The 19,206-nt window shown below is 44.1% G+C and overlaps 1 protein-coding gene across 1 annotated transcript; it reads right to left on the reverse strand.

Annotated features, from left to right (window-relative positions):
* Positions 1–233: 233 nt before the first annotated feature.
* On the reverse strand, positions 234–18,966 carry LOC115339855. The gene is made up of 5 exons (XM_030010408.1): positions 18,876–18,966; positions 18,029–18,617; positions 8,865–9,184; positions 7,248–7,314; positions 234–2,370 (listed from the first exon to the last, which is right to left on the reverse strand). Exons 2-5 carry the CDS (start codon positions 18,603–18,605, stop codon positions 851–853), a joined length of 2,484 nt encoding a protein of 827 aa, XP_029866268.1. The 5' UTR covers positions 18,606–18,617; positions 18,876–18,966; the 3' UTR covers positions 234–850.
* Between the last annotated feature and the right edge of the window lie 240 nt (positions 18,967–19,206).

Genomic DNA, 19,206 nt, shown 5'->3' on the forward strand with positions numbered 1-19,206 from the left:
AAATAGTTTGTCATTTATAAGAAACTGAATAAAAATTTGCTGAATTTCCAAAAGTCTCATTTTCAAGACATTCTTTTAATACTCGTTTCTTTTCTCCTATATACTCTTACTTTTTAGAATAGAATTCCTTCCTTCTCATCCTGCAAATTTTCAGTGACAAAAACTAAAAACGGGAAATAGCCTTCCCAAATTACTTAAATGCAGATTATTTCCAAATGAAATTAGAACAGTCATTAGTTCTAATGTTTTTGTTGAGAGCAGTTATTAAACAATGTCCCATTTTTGACCCATGTCCATTTCTATAAGATTAGGCATGTATACTCCAGTGTTACCATAGTATAACCTCTAGTCTGAGGCATGTTCTCTCCATTTATAGAAAGCACAACATTTTATAAGATGTAGACAAATTAGCCGCAAAGTACATTTAGTCTTGCTATTAGCCTGCTGCAGTGAAGAAACTGAAAGCAGGTTTCCATTATTTGGCTGTGCTGCTTTCAGCTGCAGTACTAAAAGGTATGTATTTACCCTCACCTGCAATTTCTTGTGGTCCAGAAATAACTCATTTTAAGAGGCTGCTTTATTAAAAATAAGAGAGTTTGACCGGAATTCAAAGTTTCCCTGCCTGAAGATGTTAAAAGAAGTAAAATCTTGGAACACTGAAAGCTCTCTTTTCTTTACATACTGATCATTCAATTAAGATTATATTTAAATGTTCCTAAAAATTGAGAGCATTTTAGTGGGACAATCTGCTCATGTCGACACAGTATAAGGTGTCAAATATGTATAGAATCAGAGTAGAATCCAAATGCAATTTAAACCCCAGTTCTGTGCTACCTTCACTGTACAGAAGTTAAGATGAAATCCATAAAATAGATATACTAGTTCCATGTTCATGAGTGATCTGATTGATCCTTCCACGCACACAGTCAAGAGAAACTGCTATCAGTGTTCCATTATATACTTCAAAAGATGCACGGAGGGACACACTGGTCCATATGCTTCCCTCTGGCATCTGACCTCCAATCTGCTGAGCAATCGCTGTGGGTTGCATGTGATCCATGGTCAACTGATTGAGAGTCATTTTGAGCACATTGCATGAGTGGATTAGCTTCAAATTAAATGCAAGGCTGGCAACTCCCTTTTCAGTAAAAATGAAATACTTCTGAGCAAGCTGTCCAGAAGAAACCAGCTGTATCTGTTTCTCATTGGATGAGACCTGGGTGAAATCCAGTAATTTGTTTCTCACAGCTCCAGTAGGCAGACCTGTAACAGAAACTGTGGCTGATATGGCACTAGAAACCGCTGAAGGGATCCAGATGAGGCTAAAGATACTAATTCCAGAACTATCTCCAAAATACCGAACATTACACTGTGCAGGAGAAAGTATCTCAAAGCTAATCAGATCTCCAGCACCAACTTTTGTGGCCCCAGAAGCAGATATTGATGTGTCTCTGTAGTTTACCCCAGATTTAAATACATTCATTAATTCTCTGTTGGTACCATTCCTATTGATATAAGAAATTAAGGAGAAGCCCTCCCGGACGCACGTATGACCCATGGAATACAATGCTTGGTGGAACACAAATTTGACAACACCAGTTTCAGTGAACTTTATAGCTCTGCCATCATGAGATAAACTTAGCATGTAAGGGTCGGAAACAGATATTATTTTAAAGGTAGGTCGATAGTTGGTTTGGTAATGCATTGCTGTTGACATCTGTGCACTGAGTGCCACAGCACCCGTGTCATGGGACAACCAAAACAAACTGAGTGGGGTATTAAGATCATAAATATTTAAGTCTTTACTTTGATTGCAGAATTGATTGGGGCTCCTCAAATACACAGAAAGAGTTTGGCTGGGCTCCACTTCAGCAGCACTGCTTAAACTAGTGCTCTGGAAATACTTTCCTTCTGGCTGTTCAATGCGAACACCACTCAGTTCATAGCCTTCCTCACTGCCATTTAGCTTTAAGGAAAGTTGCAAAAAATTCCTGCAGTTGTGCTTTACTGCAAAATTTAGGTCAGTCCACAACAGACCATGCTGCCTGAATACCAGGCTGTTATCTTCAACAGATAGGATTTCACAGGGAAGCTTTCCCTTTATCTTCAAGTTCAAGCCAGAGTAGACCTGAGAGATGCCAGACTTTACAGAGGGTAGAATGATGTTTGCAGCCCAAGATTCTGAGAGCTTGTTTTCACTGGTTGTTGAACAAACTGTATCACTGACAGTAGAACAAGGCATGGCCACCATTCCATCTTCACATTTTAAACACGCCTGGCATTCCTGCATTTCCTTATTAAAGAAATACTCGTCTCCACACAGTCCCAAAGCTGCATCTTTCTCAGCAATTCCAAGACATCGGAAACCACCTGTTTACAGGAAACAGACAATATTTATTGTCATACCTTTAAAACAATATATCTAAGAACTCTATAGCTCCGTATATCAAGTATCTTCAATAACACATCTAATCGTAAGAGAGAAGACAGAAGACAATTATGATGTTAGATCATTTTGTGCTATTAAAGGATCCTTGATATCAAACAGAGGAAATACTAGGGATAACCCACCTTGTTGAAGTCAAATCCAGTGATTTAGTGTGGGAAAGGAGCAAGACAGGGCTGCATAGAGGCAATTCTAACCAAACCCTGTAATGGATCTGATACAATGATATTGCTGGAAGGGCTCTCTCTCCCTTCCCCTAGGTGAAAGGCATGGTGACTAACTGGTGCACTGAGCAGCAAAGATATACTCAACTAACGGAGAATTCCCCTATACAAGAAGAAATGTGCGCTGTCTGCCCAGCCATGTTATGGGGTAGCACTGCTATAGCTGTGATTGCTAAAGCAGTGCTTTTCAATGCAAAGGACATGGATCCCAGGCATTCTGTGTACAGTTTTAAAGAACCTGCAAGAGACAAGTAGGAAAAACAAAATTGTAAACATTAAAATCATTATGCAGAAGTCCACACATTTAAAAGGTGGAAAACCACTGCCCTAAGACACAGGACATCAGTGGTTGTGACAGTCTAAAGTTAAAATAAAACAATGCTGCAAACACTAAAGAGAGTATCTAGAGGTGCCATTTGAAATTACTTTATTTGACATAAAGCAATTTTGTGCTGTTAAATGGTACACCATGACCTCAGTGGATCAAAGAATGCACACCCAAAGAGCAGGTTTTAAAAACAGCCTGTAATTTTCTATTGCAATTTTCCAAGAGCACCGCCAGCTGCCAACACCTCCAGCTGTAGCAACCAGTGCCCAAAACCTTTGTGCACAGAGCCTTCAAGATCTAAATCAACACACAGGATTTGAGGCACCCTAAGGAATAACCACTTGCAGTTTGTGCCTCAAAGCTTAATCGCTAATGCACTCGCTTCTGCTTTTTTACCACCATAATCAAAACTCAATAATCATCTTTCTTATAGCTCTTCTTAAATATCTTTTACTGTCTAAATACTGTGTCATACATTTGCTTTATTCCTCAGCTGGAAAGTTGCTATATTTGGGCTGGGATTTGCTCTGAGACTGAGACTACATGCATTTGACGTGGACCCCAACAAGCCATTTTTCTCCATTGCTAACCCCAGGGCGGAGCTGGCTATGCAGACTGCTGATGCAGGCAAAAAGGCATGCCATGCGTACTGTGAACTGCAAGACAGAGCAGTATACATGCACCTGGCCCACAAGGGAGGTCAGAGTATTGGCTAAAATTCACTTCTTATACTACATTATTCAGCAGAGAACACCAGACACTGTGTTAATTTATACAGGCTTCATATATTCACCCTCATATCTCGTCTATTTATGTTTCATTCACTTAAGCGATGATTCTCCACTAACATTGATATGTAGGACTATACAATTTATGATGTGAGAACATTCTTTCTGAGACCAGGTATCATTTTCTCAAAGGAGCTCATTGCAGAACAGTAAAGATTTTTCCATTTGAAAAAAGTCAAGAGAAACTTAACACTTTGTTTCCCCTGAAAGTTTCTGGCACTCTTCCTTTTTTTTTTTTTTTTTTTTTTTCTTTCAAGAAACAAAAGCCAAATAAATAACATCACATTTTTTCAACTAAGAACATTCTAGAGGGAATACAGAAAAAAAAAATCCCAGACAAACTTTCCTTTTGAAAACAGTTTTAACCATGGTGTAATTGCGCACATGACACTTCTTAACCAGCTCTACTTCTCATATCAACGGCTCCCCCATCACTGAGAAATACTGGATGAACTGCTATTGAGTATACAAATACAGCTGGTTCACATACCAAAGATGATCTGCAGTAGTGCCTAGAAATACTTTTTATGCTATTTGCTTCTTTAAAATATTTTAAAATATATTTAAGGACTTTTATAAATATCAAGTTTTACAAATACATGTGGTGACTACTCTCACCAATTTGCTGTCTCGTCTTTTATTGGTTAGATCTGCAGCAGGTGTTCCCCCTGCATGTACTTCAAATAGGTGACTTCAAAGCAGCACACAGGCTGCTTTATACTGTGGACACAGTGCCAAGAGCAGCATCCTACCCTTTGCCCAGAAGAAGTCAATGACAGCCAAACATCAGAAAGCCAGCACAGCAGCATGCTGTGACTGCTTCCTACTTCTCTTTACTTCCTGACAACCTCTCCCACCTTTTCCTGGCTCCTGCTCTGGGCACGGCTGCACCTGGTTTAACAGTGAGCAGCCCAGCTGTACTCAAGCTGGTTTTGTGATATCGAGTCTCTCTGCAGCACATTCACCAGCCCTTGCCACTCGTGGAGGCCAGGCAATTGCAAGACAGTTAGAGAAAGCCATGCATGTATTTTTCTGCTGTTAAGTACTCCTAACTGCCTGAAGCAAAGGTGACATTCAAGCCGGTTAAGTATAAGAATCCATCTCTTTTTAAACCCTCTATGTCAAATTTGGATCATCACAAATCAACATGGCTAATTACAAATCGGGGCTATCAGTCTAGGTTCTTGTTCCCCCTGCATCCCACAGTAAGTTCTACAGTAAGTCTTCTTTAGCTTGCATGGCATTCTGGGGAGAGTGCCTTTGGCTGACTCCACTTGGTGGGTTCACACCAAAGACAACAGTCTGACCACCCTCCCATGATGGTCTAAGAAGGAAAAAATGCACTGGCCTCCATTTTTGCTGATTAGGTACCTCCAACTGTCATTGCTCCTTGATGACTAGCCTTTAATGAAATAATCTAACAACTCTCATCCCAGATAAAAGCAAGAAAAAGTAACAGGGGAAGAAGGTATGATGTAGAGGAAAGTGGAGGGGTGAAGCAAAAGAGGCTCCTAGTTGCATGTTTCTTTATTGCTATTTGCTCAGCCTCCCTTCACACTGTACAGTGAACATGAGTTGCTACAGATGCAACAACCTTTGCGTGCAGCTCAAGAAACCACATTCAACATCTGGAACTCATATGTCAGATCACATCCGTATCTCCCCTACATTACCCAAAACAGACATTCAGATTCAGCCTCCCTTTTGACAAGTTAATTGCACTTGTATAAGATAATGAGTTACCATGAACAGACAGGCTGAAAGTAGTCCTCTCTAATAAAAAATAAAAAGAACGCTCTCTCTTCCATGACAGATGGGGACGACATTGACCGGACATTGATTCCTGATCTAGTTGATGGGAAATAGTTCGCTTTCACATCTTTACAAGCCACCATTAAAACTGGGAGAGGAGGAATCAAGGGTAGAGGCCTTTCCTTTCAAATACATTGCTACTGCCTTTCTGTGGTCTGACACATCACCACTACCCACCTGTTTCTTGGCAGTATTTTGCCCTCACTTACTTTCCTCCAGCCGCTGTATAGACCCACTCTTGGTCTAGGTCCCCCCCACCGCAGAACCCACTGGATAAATTCCATACCGCCTTCCCTCTTACAAGCCACAGACTAGAGCAACACCAAATGACTACCACATTGGTGGCTCTCCTTTTCTAGGGCTGAGGCCCTGTGGGCTTCCTTCCACAAAACCACCAACTCAATCAAACCCAGTCTCTTACTAAAGAAGACACAAAGCCTTACACCTTTCCAGTGCTCCCTCTCAAATTTTGTGCCCTAAGCCATCTTGCCTCTAACTGCCCACCACTAAGGCTGTCTAAAAGTGTCTTGCCTCTTCTTTTGTAAGTCTGATGGTACCTCCTCTACAGCATTTGCCACATAAGGCAACACTAAGTAAGTGCTCTCTTCCTGTAGTCACTTCCAGTTTCCTGTGGTGTTTGTAGTAATACCATCCAACGCACCACAGTTCCTGCACAGAGGAAGTAAGGATAATATAAGTGAGCCCATGTCCTGTTTTAACCCTCTCCTAGGACCAATCCTCTCCCACTTTTTTCTCCACCAGTGGCAAGGCAGGAATAGTACAAAATCACTCAATCAGCTGAAAACAGCCCTTGCCCCTCAGAGAGGCCACCCTCTTTTTACAAGAAGTCTAGAGAAGGAAAAACATGAAACCTAATGAAGCCCTCCCTCAGTTATTTGGCTGGGAGCCCTTACGTAGAGGTCAAGACTGGTGAAATGCTCTATTTGATCACAGAGTTCAAGTTTTTTTGGCTGACCAAAAATTAGACAAGTAGAAAAAAACCTAGTACCTGGATATAATTTGCTCAGTATGTCTATTAATTTTGCTCTTTTGTGTCTGACTGCCGTGAGAAGTAATGAAGGCAAAGTCTGCAGTGCAGAATTCTAGTTAAATCTGTTCTTGAATGTCTGAAAAATTCCCCTAAGCCCCCGCAAATGATGGAAATTGTTGATTGTTCCTCAGTATTTGACAATATTGTTGCTAAAGGAGAATAAGAATGATGGAGTGAGGCCTTATAAGAACCTTCATTAGATCAAATCAAATATCTACCCCAGTGCAGCAGAAGGAAAATGACAACTATTTTTCTCCATTAGGAATAATATCTTTGATTTTGACCCCATTTGCACCAGCATAAACAAGAAGAAAGTCAGGTCATAAGTGAAAATTAAAACCAAAGCATATAAAACCCCACAAAAATAAGGTAAAAGGGACCATCAAATGCTCCTAGTGGTTATTATGCCCTAAATAGCCCATTGTCCACAAGAACTGCTATCAACTTACAGCTGAATGTTTTTCAGCTCCTTTGATTCCAGCAAGCTGAGGATGTCATTACTCACAAACATACAGGTCTGAGTCCTTATCTATCTCTTTGGTCTGTTCCTGAAGATCTAATTATCTTCATTCTTTAATTATCAGAGAATATAACTTACCCGGAGTATTCAGGCATTTTATCCTCTCACCACAAATGCTTGGAGATTCAGTGCACTCATCTCTGTCCTGTAAATCACAAGAATCATATTGAAACACTTTAACGCAACAACTTAAATTTGAAACAGGCACTTCTTCAGGCCCTGTGACACCCATCTGCCAGTAAAAGGCATACGTGGGGATGGAGAGGGGGCTGATCTCATAAGCATGTTGGAGCAAGACAACTTGTTTTGGATCTGTCACCTGTTTTAACAAGGTATCCAAAAAGACTGCGTGGTGTCCACAGAAAGCTAGTAGTGTGCAGATGAGCTAAATGGATTGGCTGTACAACTAACACTTGGATGCATGATCTGTAAGACAGTACCACATCCCCAAGAGCTTTGCATCACTTGATTGGTCTTAAGGACATTGCAACAATTGAGACAGTGTTAGGAAAGGCTCTTAAAGACATTTAGTCTGGGAGGAAGGCTCTAACTGAAACACACACAAGAAAGGTAAACGATAAAGTAGTATTTCCTGTCAATAAGCCCTCCTTTCACCCTACAGCAGGCAGAGGGGAAAGAATAACAGGCTACATTTGCATTTAAATGCTAGCATTAAAGAAAACTGAGACTAGCAGAGAAGGAAGCAGACAGACTCTTTCAGGTTCTCTTCCCAGTATCTTGGGCTTAGGTCACCAGACATTCAGGCTCATGTTAAAAATTGAGGGCAACATTTGGCAAACAAGACACTGCTTTAAGTATCAAGTTCCCCATATACCTTAGGACTTCTAAACGAGAGAAAGTGACCAAAGAACCATCTATTTTCCTTACATGCTGTTTTTGTATTGAATAACAAAATATATTTTATAATAAAATGTATTTAATAATAAAAGCATCCATGTTCTATATTTTTATATGTTTGTATGTTATGTTTAAGCTGGAACTAGTTTTTACATTTGTTTTAACTGACAACTTTTGTTTCCAAACTTAGAAACAAATATCTGACCTCTAGTTTTGCTTAGTAAAGCTTTCCTCTGCTTTTTAGAGATATCTAGAAGTTCCAGTAGAGTGGACTGGGATTAAAGAAACAAATTTAGCATGCATAAGTATACATGTTTTAGGATGTCTTTTCCTACTATCATGAAAAGAATCAAAGTCATGCCAGCTGTCAGGTTTGGGAAAGCATCACACCCAGCAGGTGCAAACTAGTGCCCCATTTAGAGCAGTAAACGGTAAAGAGAAAACCCACAAAAAACTTCAGGCAGACTTGGAAGTGCCATGGACCCATTTGGTAAAGCACATGCTTCAAATGGATCTCTCTAGCTCTCTAAGTAAGTAGTTATTTCCAGAATGTTATCCCAGTATGTCCAATGCGATACTTCATAAGCAATAACTGAAAGATACAGAATTATATTTCACCTGGCAAATCCGATCAGAGTTTGCAGAACACTCAGCCATTTGGAAAAAACCAGCAGGACACAATGTGCATTTTTCACATTGTGAAGGTGTCTTTTGAAAATTGCAAAATTCATCACTTTCACAAAGGCCACAGTCCAGCAAAGACTCCCCAACATTAATCACTTTTGCATCCACTTCTATTTTATGCACAGAGTATGACTTCTGGAGATGATTTCTGACCTGGTTCTGAAGTCCTTGAAGATGACTTTCAAAATAATTTTGAATATCTTCTTGCAAACTCTGAAATGACATTTGTTTCACCGTATCAAAAAGCATGCCATACTGGACTTTGATCAGATCCATTTGTTCATACATTTTTCTTTGCTGTTCAAGAATCTCCCGTTGCTGGCTAACCAATACGTGCTGCTGTTCAGCAAGTTTTTGCTGCAAATCGACAATTATCTGCTGTTGGCTTTTTAGCATTTCAGTAAACTTCTCATGCCCTTTTGCAAGGTACAGCTGTAGTATTAGGGCATCTTCAGATGGAACTTCATTTTCTCCTGAAATACAAACGATTGATTATTGTCCAAGAAAAGTAATTTTCCAGCTTGCTGTATTATCTCTTCAAAGGCATTCAAATTTTAATAAGTTAATGAAAAGTCTTACTAAATTCAAGTCTTGATTATAAGGCCAGCTCCTTTACTATCTTTGTAGACCCTTCATGGGATCACAAGGTCTTCCATTTCATAAGCAACAACATTTATAGTTGTAGACATTAAAAAAGTTGTAATCAAGCCCCATGCTTCAGGGCATAAATTAATCATCACTGGGGTTCAATAACAGATTAATCATTCCTATGTACGTGTTCAAATATAAGAGTAAAGAGTAAGCGGTCAATTTTCACTGTAGAGGCAATAAAATGAGATGATAAAACTTGCTGAGAATACTAAGCTATTAAGGGTAGTAAAAGTAAGGGTCAATTGCAAGAGCTGCAAAAGGAGTCTATGATACTGAGTAGCAGCAATAAAATGACAAAAATAAACTCAAAGGAGATAAAGGTGAAATGAGGCACCCACTAAAAAAAAAAAAACCCTCTAAGTTTTTTATATCAAATGTTGTAGATTATTATTACCACTTGGAAACAATCTTGAGGTAATATTTCTAGATATAGATGTTGGGTTACAGAGCCATATAATCATCAGTTTAGCGCCCAACAGAGGTCAAAAAGGCAAATAAAATGCTAGGACTAATTAGAAGAGGAATACATAACAGAAGAGAATGTATCATTATGACATTATATCAATCAATAGAGCATCTTTAATACAGCATGCAGTCCTTGTTCCCCATCTCAAAAAAAAAAAGGGCACAGAAGAACTTGAAAAGTTCACAAAAGGGCAGCAAGGAAAATCTAAAGTACACTACTGCTACAATATGAGAAAGTAAGTAGGACTAGCAGGCTTGGGAAAAAAAAGAAGAAACCAAACGACTGTGCTATATTACAGGTGTCCTAAAGCAAGTGGATATGGAAAGATTCTTCACTCTTTCTTCCAATACAAGAATTAGGGGACATTAAATGAAGGCAGCAGTTTCAATACATGTTAAAAGTTCAACCAGGTCCAGAAAGTTGCTGGCCCAATATATAAAATAAAATCAGTCTGGAGCTAAAAGATACACAGACATCAATCAGGTTAAGGAATCTGAGCAACAAACTGTCGGAGCTGGGAAAATGATCTAGGCAAATATCACGCCATGCTTTCCACAGTATCCGCTGCTGGACACTGCCTGAGAGACAATCCTGAATCCAATACAGTCACTCACCTGTTCTTAGGGAGCACTGAATTTTCTTCTTTTAGGTGCAAAACATCAAGGATGAGGGAATGATAAAGACCATAGCCAGTTCCTGTTTACGATTCCTAAAATATTTTGCTGTTCAGTTCCTTTTATTCACGGCATAAGGCACACATTAATTTTTATTTTTCAGTATTCACTTAAATATTAAGGTAGTTTGAGGGTACTGGATTGGAGAAACTAAAGACCAGGATCCAAGAAAGGCCACACTCCCCATCCAAGTTGGAAATTCCAGATTTTGAAATATCTGGTAAATTATACCCCCAGATCTCCATCTAACACAAACAAGTAGTCCTGTGAAGAGGAGAACCAATGTCATCTGATTCTCTGTGGATTTGTCTTCCATTTGACTGGAGTAGCAGTACCTTCGCTACTTTTCTTCTTCAGAATACAGAGCAACAACCAAGCTGCTTTTGTCCTACCAGCTGAAAGGATTAACAGCTAGAGGCAAACTTTCAAATGCTCATATTCTACTCTCTTCTCTCTTTAATCATCTCTTACAAAGTTTATACAACGTTGCCTACTTTTAATACCTCTGCCTGTTCTCAAATTTACCTGAAATCAGCCCATAGGTTTGACAGATGCTGGGCAACAAGACAGTTACAAGCACACTGTGATTGCCTATCAAGATTTTTCATCAATCTACATGGGCTCCATTTGTGCTTGAGGCTGGAACGACATGAACAAATTTCTTTTCACAAAACTTTTGCTCTTGGAAGCCTGGCTTACAACAGAGAATACAGGCAGAAGAGCACAGGTCTTTGCCAAGTATTTTGGCTGTACAAGTGACAACACAGTGCAAAAGGACCATGCCATGTATCACAAAGAGTTATGTCTTCAAAACAGAAAGTCTGTGAGGAAAAGGGCAACTCTTACCTGGCCAAATAAAGCATATGCACCTAGAAAAACAGCTGATGAAACCTGGCATATTGAGGCTTTGGCTACCATGTTGACTACTGTTACTTAACTGTTTCTTGGTAGATGTCCCTATATGTTTTCTGAGGACTTCATCCTCTTGTCCTGCATTAATATGATTTATTACATGCTGGGATCACATGTGAGAACAGGCCTCCATGCTAGTACTGCAATACAGTTATCAATAAAAATAATATAAATGTAGTAAATAACGAGCATAATACTCTTATAATACCAGAAAACCTAAAATCTAAATGCATTCCCCTAGGAAACTGCTACATAGTACTAACAGCCATCGCATTTACTGTTGAATGAGCTGCATACATGTCTGCCTTTATCAAGAACTTCAGAAAGAGATGATCTTGACTTTAAGCTTGAAACATTAACAAATCCAGGTTTGTAAGGAACAAATAGTAATGAAAGTAACAGCATTAAAATTCCCCTTTCTAGGCCTTTTGACCCTCTTTCTCAGTGAAAAAGGAAAAAAGAAATAACCTTCACAGAGATGAGGAAAAGTCCAACTGCACCACTTAAAAGTCAGCCTAGGGAACTGCCTCTGGGGAACTGTAAGAGGGAGTGAATCATATAGTCAAGGATATATTACCAACCCACTTTTTTCCAAAAGCACTTTTCCTCCAGTTCTCAGTGGCTGAGATTCAGGGACAAATAACAATAACATTTTGAATTATTCCAGCCGTCACAAATTTATAGATGGGGAGAATACAGACTCTTCTAAGACAGGGTTACTGGGCTCTTCCTGTCCCAGGAATCTGGACTTTTCTTACACACACAAGCAAAACTATTAGAGCAAAGAAAGGTTAACTAAAGCCCTGATTCAGTAAGAGACATAAAGTAGAGCTTATTTTTAAGCACATACTTAAGGAGCATTGTCTTCAACCAGTAACTGTCTGACTTGATGGCAGTAACAATGGCTTTAATTTTAAGTACTTATCGCAGTGAAGCTTACTCACATGATGGACCAGCTTTCTATTATCTCTGCCCTAAACGGCCTTCCAGAACTTTGTAACAACAGCTACATTCCAGTCAGTCAATTTAGCTTTGCTCCTTTTGGCGGTCTAAAGCTCAGCTGGTGAGAATATGAGGCCTAAAAAATCCTTTGTGACGGGTTTTTTCTCTCATTTTTATCCATTCTGCAGTACTATGACTAAACTTATACTTACAATACAAGAGGCCCTTCATTGCACAGACAATTCACAATGCCAGAGCAACAGAGGGCGTAATAAAGCTCTTGCACAAAAGAGAAGACTCTACTGAAAATAAACTACATCCAATTAAGCAGAAGGGATACCTTGTTCGCCAAAAGAATTCTGAAGTAGAAGTCTAAAATAACTCAGATGCAGAGTGCCCTAAATATGGCCTTGTTTCTCTCCATTAACTATATAAAAGTAAGGCATGGTGAACCTGCCAGATGGGGATGTCTCTATCGCAGATGTCTAAAATTATGACAATTCCACTGCAAGTGATGTTTGCACATTAGTAGATGCCAGCAATCCCACTTAAGTACCTTTCCACATTGCCCAGACAAGCATCAAACAGGTACACCCACTAGCAACACACATATGTTCCCATGACCACAGATGCAATATTAGTTTCCTTGCACATGCACGCCACACACAGCCATGGCAAGGGCTGTTTTGCAGACATCTGCTCCATGCTTCCAGGATCAATCCATGGTTCAAACATAATACCACATACGAACCTCTGCTACATTTCCCTAGTATGCCTGGAAAGGACACATCATCCTGAGGGCATGCTGCATGGACAAGGTGCCCTCCAGCACAATCTGCCACTGCACAAGGGGCAGAGGCTAAAAGTAGGCAGTCATCCTACTGCGAGGAAGGGAAGGCGAGATCTTGCTTGGGACGGGAAGCACAGGGTCACCCGACGGTGCCAGTCATTCCCGGTAACCACAGGAGATGAGAGCAGTGGGCTGCAGGCACTGCTCAGTGCACAGATAGCAACAGCATGAGAGCCTACAACCTTGTTCACCAGGTTTGGTGGGTATGAGATATGGCAGCTGCACATCATTTTGCCCAAATGCAGGTGTTTGCAGCTGTAGAGAAATCTGCCCAAAAGAAAACAACAGAAAGATGGGTCTGATAGGAAAATTGAAGGATTTAATGGCAATTAAAGAGTGAGGAGAGAAACACAGAGGAATACAAAATAAGACAACAAAAACAGGTCCTGTGCATTCCTTCTTTTGGGATGCCAGTCTTTCATCTGAAGTAAGGTGTAGTCACGGTGCTGCTGAGAAATAGCAGTGACAATCTTGTGGAGGAATGGGCTTATCTGACTTGAAAAGGGAGCACAAGCCTGCACTCCAGCATCTTCACCTGGCCAACAGAAGCGGTGGTGCAGGTGCAGTTGGCAGGAGCTTTCCAGATAGTAGCTGTGGTGCTGGTGATACTGGCTGAAAAGATGATGAAGATATTTGTGTGATCCCCAAGAAGGGCTGTGCTGGTTCTGGCAAGAAGCTGGTGGAGAGTAAGAGTCACCTGCCTCAGGCAGATGAGCCTGAGTTTGCAAAACACAGACACAGTGCAGGAATCAGCTATAGCCCGTGATACTGGCCTGTATCTTGGAGGGCTGATATCAGGCATGGTCTTCAGCAAGCATTCAAGTAGACTGCACCTCACATGAATGGGGCTACACAACAGGTTGAACAAAGATTATTCTGCTCACCAAAACACAGCCTTCTCCACCACGTAAAGTGGAGGGAAGGTCTCTCTTAGTGACTGAAGAATCATTGCAAATCTACTCATGCACTGTCACAGAGCTGGTAGTCATAGGATGCTGTGGGCCACCAGGTCTCCACCTGTGGATGGTGAATTAATATAGGCAGAAAAACGGCCTTAGGGTCACCTAAGCAGTGTATTCCAGCTCCCCTACTGTCTGAGGAGAGAGCAATGGCAAAGAAACACCCCACGCGGCTGGCCTTAGAATGATGTGCTGAAATGGTAACCAGACAGAAATGCTGCCCTAAAAACAAGAGAAAAACAGGAACAGTCACTGACCTGTTTCTTCTTGAATAGATGGTTTCCTCTGCTTTCAGCTATAGCACCTTAGATGTGAAACTGAAGGGCCAGGCAGCCTTCTGTTTCTTTCTTCCACCAGGTACTAACCGTACCTTTATCCTTGATCTAAAAGCACTAGAAATCCCCAAGATTAATTCTCTGCACATGGCTGCCAGAGAAACCTCCTCTTTTGGGGTGATTAATTGAGGAAGAATTAGGAGGATGGGTGAGGATGTAGAGGTGGCAGATAATCTGTCATAAACTTGTCTTCCTTCCGACTGCGTGACAAGTTCCTGGAGGCTAAACATACAATTGCCTGGGCTGCAGCCATAGACCTGTGCTGTCCGTAAAATGTATAGACATCACCTGACAGTCGTGCAAAAAATGTACTGTGCAAAGGAAAAATACTGCAGTATTTTCTTTGCCTCCTGCTCACTTAAGTCACATGCTGAGCACATGGAGCAGCCTTATCTCACAAGACACTGCAAAGAGGACTGGGAACACTCGGCAGCCACTCTGAGTACTGGAGGCAACTCTGTGCACTCTGACTAACCCCAGAGACTCCTAGAGTTCAGCTAGGCCTTTCTGCAGCATATTCACTTCCACACTCAAGAGGTCCCTAGATTTCCTTCAGAGGGACTCTTGCTGGTCCCCACACGCTACTGACCACCACGGGCAGTTCTTCCTGAATCTGGTTCTTCTCCATGAAGTTACATCTGTACTGCACATCTATAAGACAGACTCCTCCTAGACTTGCATATTGAGATTTATCCACAAAATTTCGTGGCAGAAAAGCCACCCTCTCTACCATACAGACTGGGCACAGCTTTTGAGTGAGCTCTCAGTCTTCCCTAGCAGGACTCTTTAGAAGACTAGAACTGCAGTATGCTTTTCATGATCCTTACCTGCATTTGCCCTGTGCTGTTCATTGCATGCTGTTCAAGTAGCAGCTCTACCCAGACAACCGTAAATGCATTTCCCCTAATTAGATGCCTGATTATCACATTTTTGTTGTTCTGTTTGCTCTAGTAGACAAGCCATGCTGGAATTGCTATGCAGAACCATGCTCATTTCCAAGACCCACCACTCCAACTGCAAATGGGGATAGAATTGAACAAGGTATTCTCTGCACTAATGCAGGAAACCCACTGACCTGTGTTCAAAAGGTCTCAGACAAATGCAGAGAATGTTAGAGGTTGTAGGCAGAGCAGAATACCAGATTCTTGCCTGTACACTGACTTGAAGGAAACCAAAGACTGTCAACATGGCTTATTTTTTTGTTCCCAATGCCAAGAACATGGAATTTCTGCTAGATGTCAATGAATCCAGTATGCTATTCTTCAGCTCCTAGGAGAGAAAGCTGCCTTGTGAAGGGTCCAGTCTTTGGGCAAAACATATATATATATGTCCTTTGTCCAGTCTGGATGGAAGTATGTCTACAGCAGGTCTCATCCACACCAACGGCAGCCACGATTGCTGCAGTGGGCCTGGATGTGGGCTAGTGCCAACCAGTGTCACTTGCTGGCCACAAGGCAAAAACAGTCAGAGGGAAGAACTTCTGAGGGTGCAGTCGTCCTCGTCTGAAAACTCTCTCTTGTACATAGAAGCTCACGTGTTATCACATTTGCTCACTGTGTGCTTCCATGCTGACAGCGCATTCCATGAGATTATGCAGTTTAGTGGGCAGCACTGTACACTGCTTTTCCTCCAACATATAGGATGCTTCTCTCTGCCACAGGAATATGAATGCACAAATCCATGACTGCCACTGGCCATAAGCTATAATCCATTCTTGATGCATTCAAGGATTTTGTTAAGGGAAACTTCTAACCACACTTCTGTTCCTCCAAGACTTTACCCAGCATCAGGCCTGCAAAGAGCATAAAATTTAGAGTACAGTGAACTCTGCGTCGAGTCTCCAAAATCCCCAACATCTTCACTCTCCAACCCTTTTGCTTTAATTTCCCTTATTCTGTTTTCCTCTGACCCATGTCAGAGAGGACAGAGGACCTAACCCTAAGGCCTAGGAGATAAGGAGTGCATGTAACTCACCATGTTAGCTGGAAGTGCTGATGGTACTGGAGACTGGGCAGCACAGACTGATCTGGGTCCTCTAAAGATGGCAAAAGAATAAGAGGATGTTTGGAGAAAGAGGTCATGCTGAGCTGGATGCTCTTTGTAAGACCTTCACGGAGATACAGCATGTCTGCTTTCAGCATCATCCAAGAAGTATTAGTCTTTTCTGTACATGCAGAATGCCCTTATTATTTGCCAGGGCTTGTACTATATAGAGATGGATTTTGGTAAGGACAAAGAAAACACAAGTATCCTCGGTCCTTCTGCAAAAGGGAGGCACGGCAGTTATGATGACAGTACAAAGAGTATGCCCAGAAGCAGAGAAAATGGAAGCTAACCATACTGACTTCTCTGTTTTCTGTTCACCTTTGGTCACAGAGCATACAGAGGTTCTCTGTAAGACATCTGAAAGCAGTATCAGGCAAGATGAGGGTACACAGTGTCACTGCACTAGGCACAGGGGCGTTAAATCTCAGCCCTGGGATGGGAATCCCCACTAAGTGCTGGAGTCTGCTTTGGAGGAGATGTCACTTCACTAAGCAGAGGTTGGCAATGAGGCTTGGCATGCGCTCTGCTATCTGAAGCAGCCACAGCCCTCGGATTACCCACACAGATGTGACGAAGTTTAAATTACCTTCTTCATGCTTTCCATTAGCTTATAACATCAATGGGGAATAAAATAAATCACCCTTCCTCGTACATTTTATATCTTTCAGATAAGGCAAGAAACCAGAACCCAAACTGTTTTGTAGTCATTAAAGATCTGCTGGTGCTTTTCATATGGATAAATCCACATATCCCAGGCAATTACATAACACCTTCTGCTGACCTGTGAGCCTAACCGTGGACATACCTGGCTTCCTACAGGGATACTGCACTGACCAGAGCTGTGCCTTCATCAACTGACACACAAGTGCTCTGAATAATGTGCAGTAAGAGGAGCTCTGCAATTTTTCTTTTTTCACTGGCTATCACAGCGAGACAATTTGTCAGCAGCAGCAAGTTTCTTACCAATGGCACCACCCCGTTCATCCTGGGTGTGGAACGTACACCCCACTGAAGCCTTGTACAATGTTGCTATGAACTGAAAATCCCAGAAATACCAGGCTGTGAAGAGAGAGGCAGACAGAGGTCTTACACTTGTTTTAAAATAGCACTAAAAACGTTCTCGCCGTGTTTCGTCTGCTGTGGGTCTTCTATGTGCACATGGGCGTGTGGAGGGGAGATGAAGAGGAGAAGAGGGGAGCCAGGGCAGCACCTCCCCCCCGCGTCACGAAGACTACTGCCAGATTTGCCTCCTAATTCTCCCAAAACAAGGAGTTCTGGCCGGGCTCCCAGAGCTGCTCAAGCCCCTCGGCTCAGTGGGCTCCTGCCACAGACATGAGGAGATCCAGCACCCCTGCCACTGCGGCTCTCGGCGAGCCACGCTGAGCCGCCGCGGCCCGGTAGAGCCCCGGTGCCGCAGCCCTCGGCGCCCGCCGTCCCGGGGGGCCCGTCCCGCCCTCCCGGCCCCCTCAGGGCGCCCCGCACCTGGCTTGACGTCGCAGGTGAGCTGCACCCCCAGGGCGCCGCCGCCCAGCTCGGGGCCGGCGTAGGCGAAGTCGTCCCCCGCGAACTGGGCGGCTCTCTCGGCGGCGCGCAGCAGGGCGGGCTCGGGGCAGCCCTCGGCGGCGGCGGCGCAGCCCGGGCCGCGAGGCCGCGGGCGCAGGCGGGGCGGCAGGCGGCACTCCAGGCCCTGGCAGTCGCGGCGGGTGCCGTTGGCGGCGCAGCCTCCGCCGGGGCAGGCCTCCGGCGCGCCCCCCCTGGCGGCGGGGTGCGGGGCGCTGCCGGCCGGCGGGCGGGGCGGCGGGGCGGCGTGAGGGGCGACGGGCGGCGCCTTGCCCTGCGGCGGCCGCAGCGGCGTGGCGGTGTGGAGGAAGGAGCGCGCCGGGCGGCCGGCCCTGCCGCCGCAGCGGGCCCCGCGGCAGGGCGGCGGGGGCGCCTCTCCTCCGCCGCCGCCGCCGCAGGGGGGACCGCGGCAGGGCTCGGCGCTGCCGCCCCCCGCGCCCAGCAGCGAGAGGCAGACGCCGAGCCAGCAGCGCGCCCACCACAGCCGTCTCCCCGGCATCTCCGGCCGCGCCTGCAAGAGAAGAGAGGCCGCGGCGGGTCAGGGGAGCTGCCCCCTCTGCGGGGCGGCCCGAGCCCGCCGCTCCCTCCGCCCGAGCCCGGGGCGCTCAGAGCCGCGGACCCCCCCCCCCCCGCTCCCCCTCCGTTTTGCAGGTCCCGCCGGCGCATCCCTCATCCAGGGAAAACTTTTTACACCACCCACCCAGCGCCCCCCGCCCTTCCCGTCCCGTTCCGTCCCGTCTCGTCCCTCCCCGGCGTCTCCCGGCGTAACCTGCGGGAAGGTGCGGGACAGCGCCCGGAGCAAGTGCGGCCTCGGGGCTGGGCTCCTCGGAGCGGCTGCCCGCAGCGGGGACTGACCTCCTCCGAAAGCTGGAGGGGAATGGAAATGTGCAACATTCCTGGGGCTTCGTTAGCATCAGATTTCCCAAGCGCCTCCCTTTAACTCCTTCGCTCCTCCAGCCCCTCCCGGCTGCCCGGGGCGGAGAAGGGGGCTGCCCCGCGGCTCCCGCTGCCCGCCGGGCTCCGGCTCTCCCGCGGGGGCCGCCGGCATTTCTTCGCGGTAAGCGTTATCCCAAGGCGCCCGGCAGGGATATGTACAGGTC

Source organism: Aquila chrysaetos, chromosome 3 (assembly GCF_900496995.4).
Source record: "Aquila chrysaetos chrysaetos chromosome 3, bAquChr1.4, whole genome shotgun sequence".
Classification (NCBI taxonomy): Eukaryota; Metazoa; Chordata; class Aves; order Accipitriformes; family Accipitridae; genus Aquila; species Aquila chrysaetos.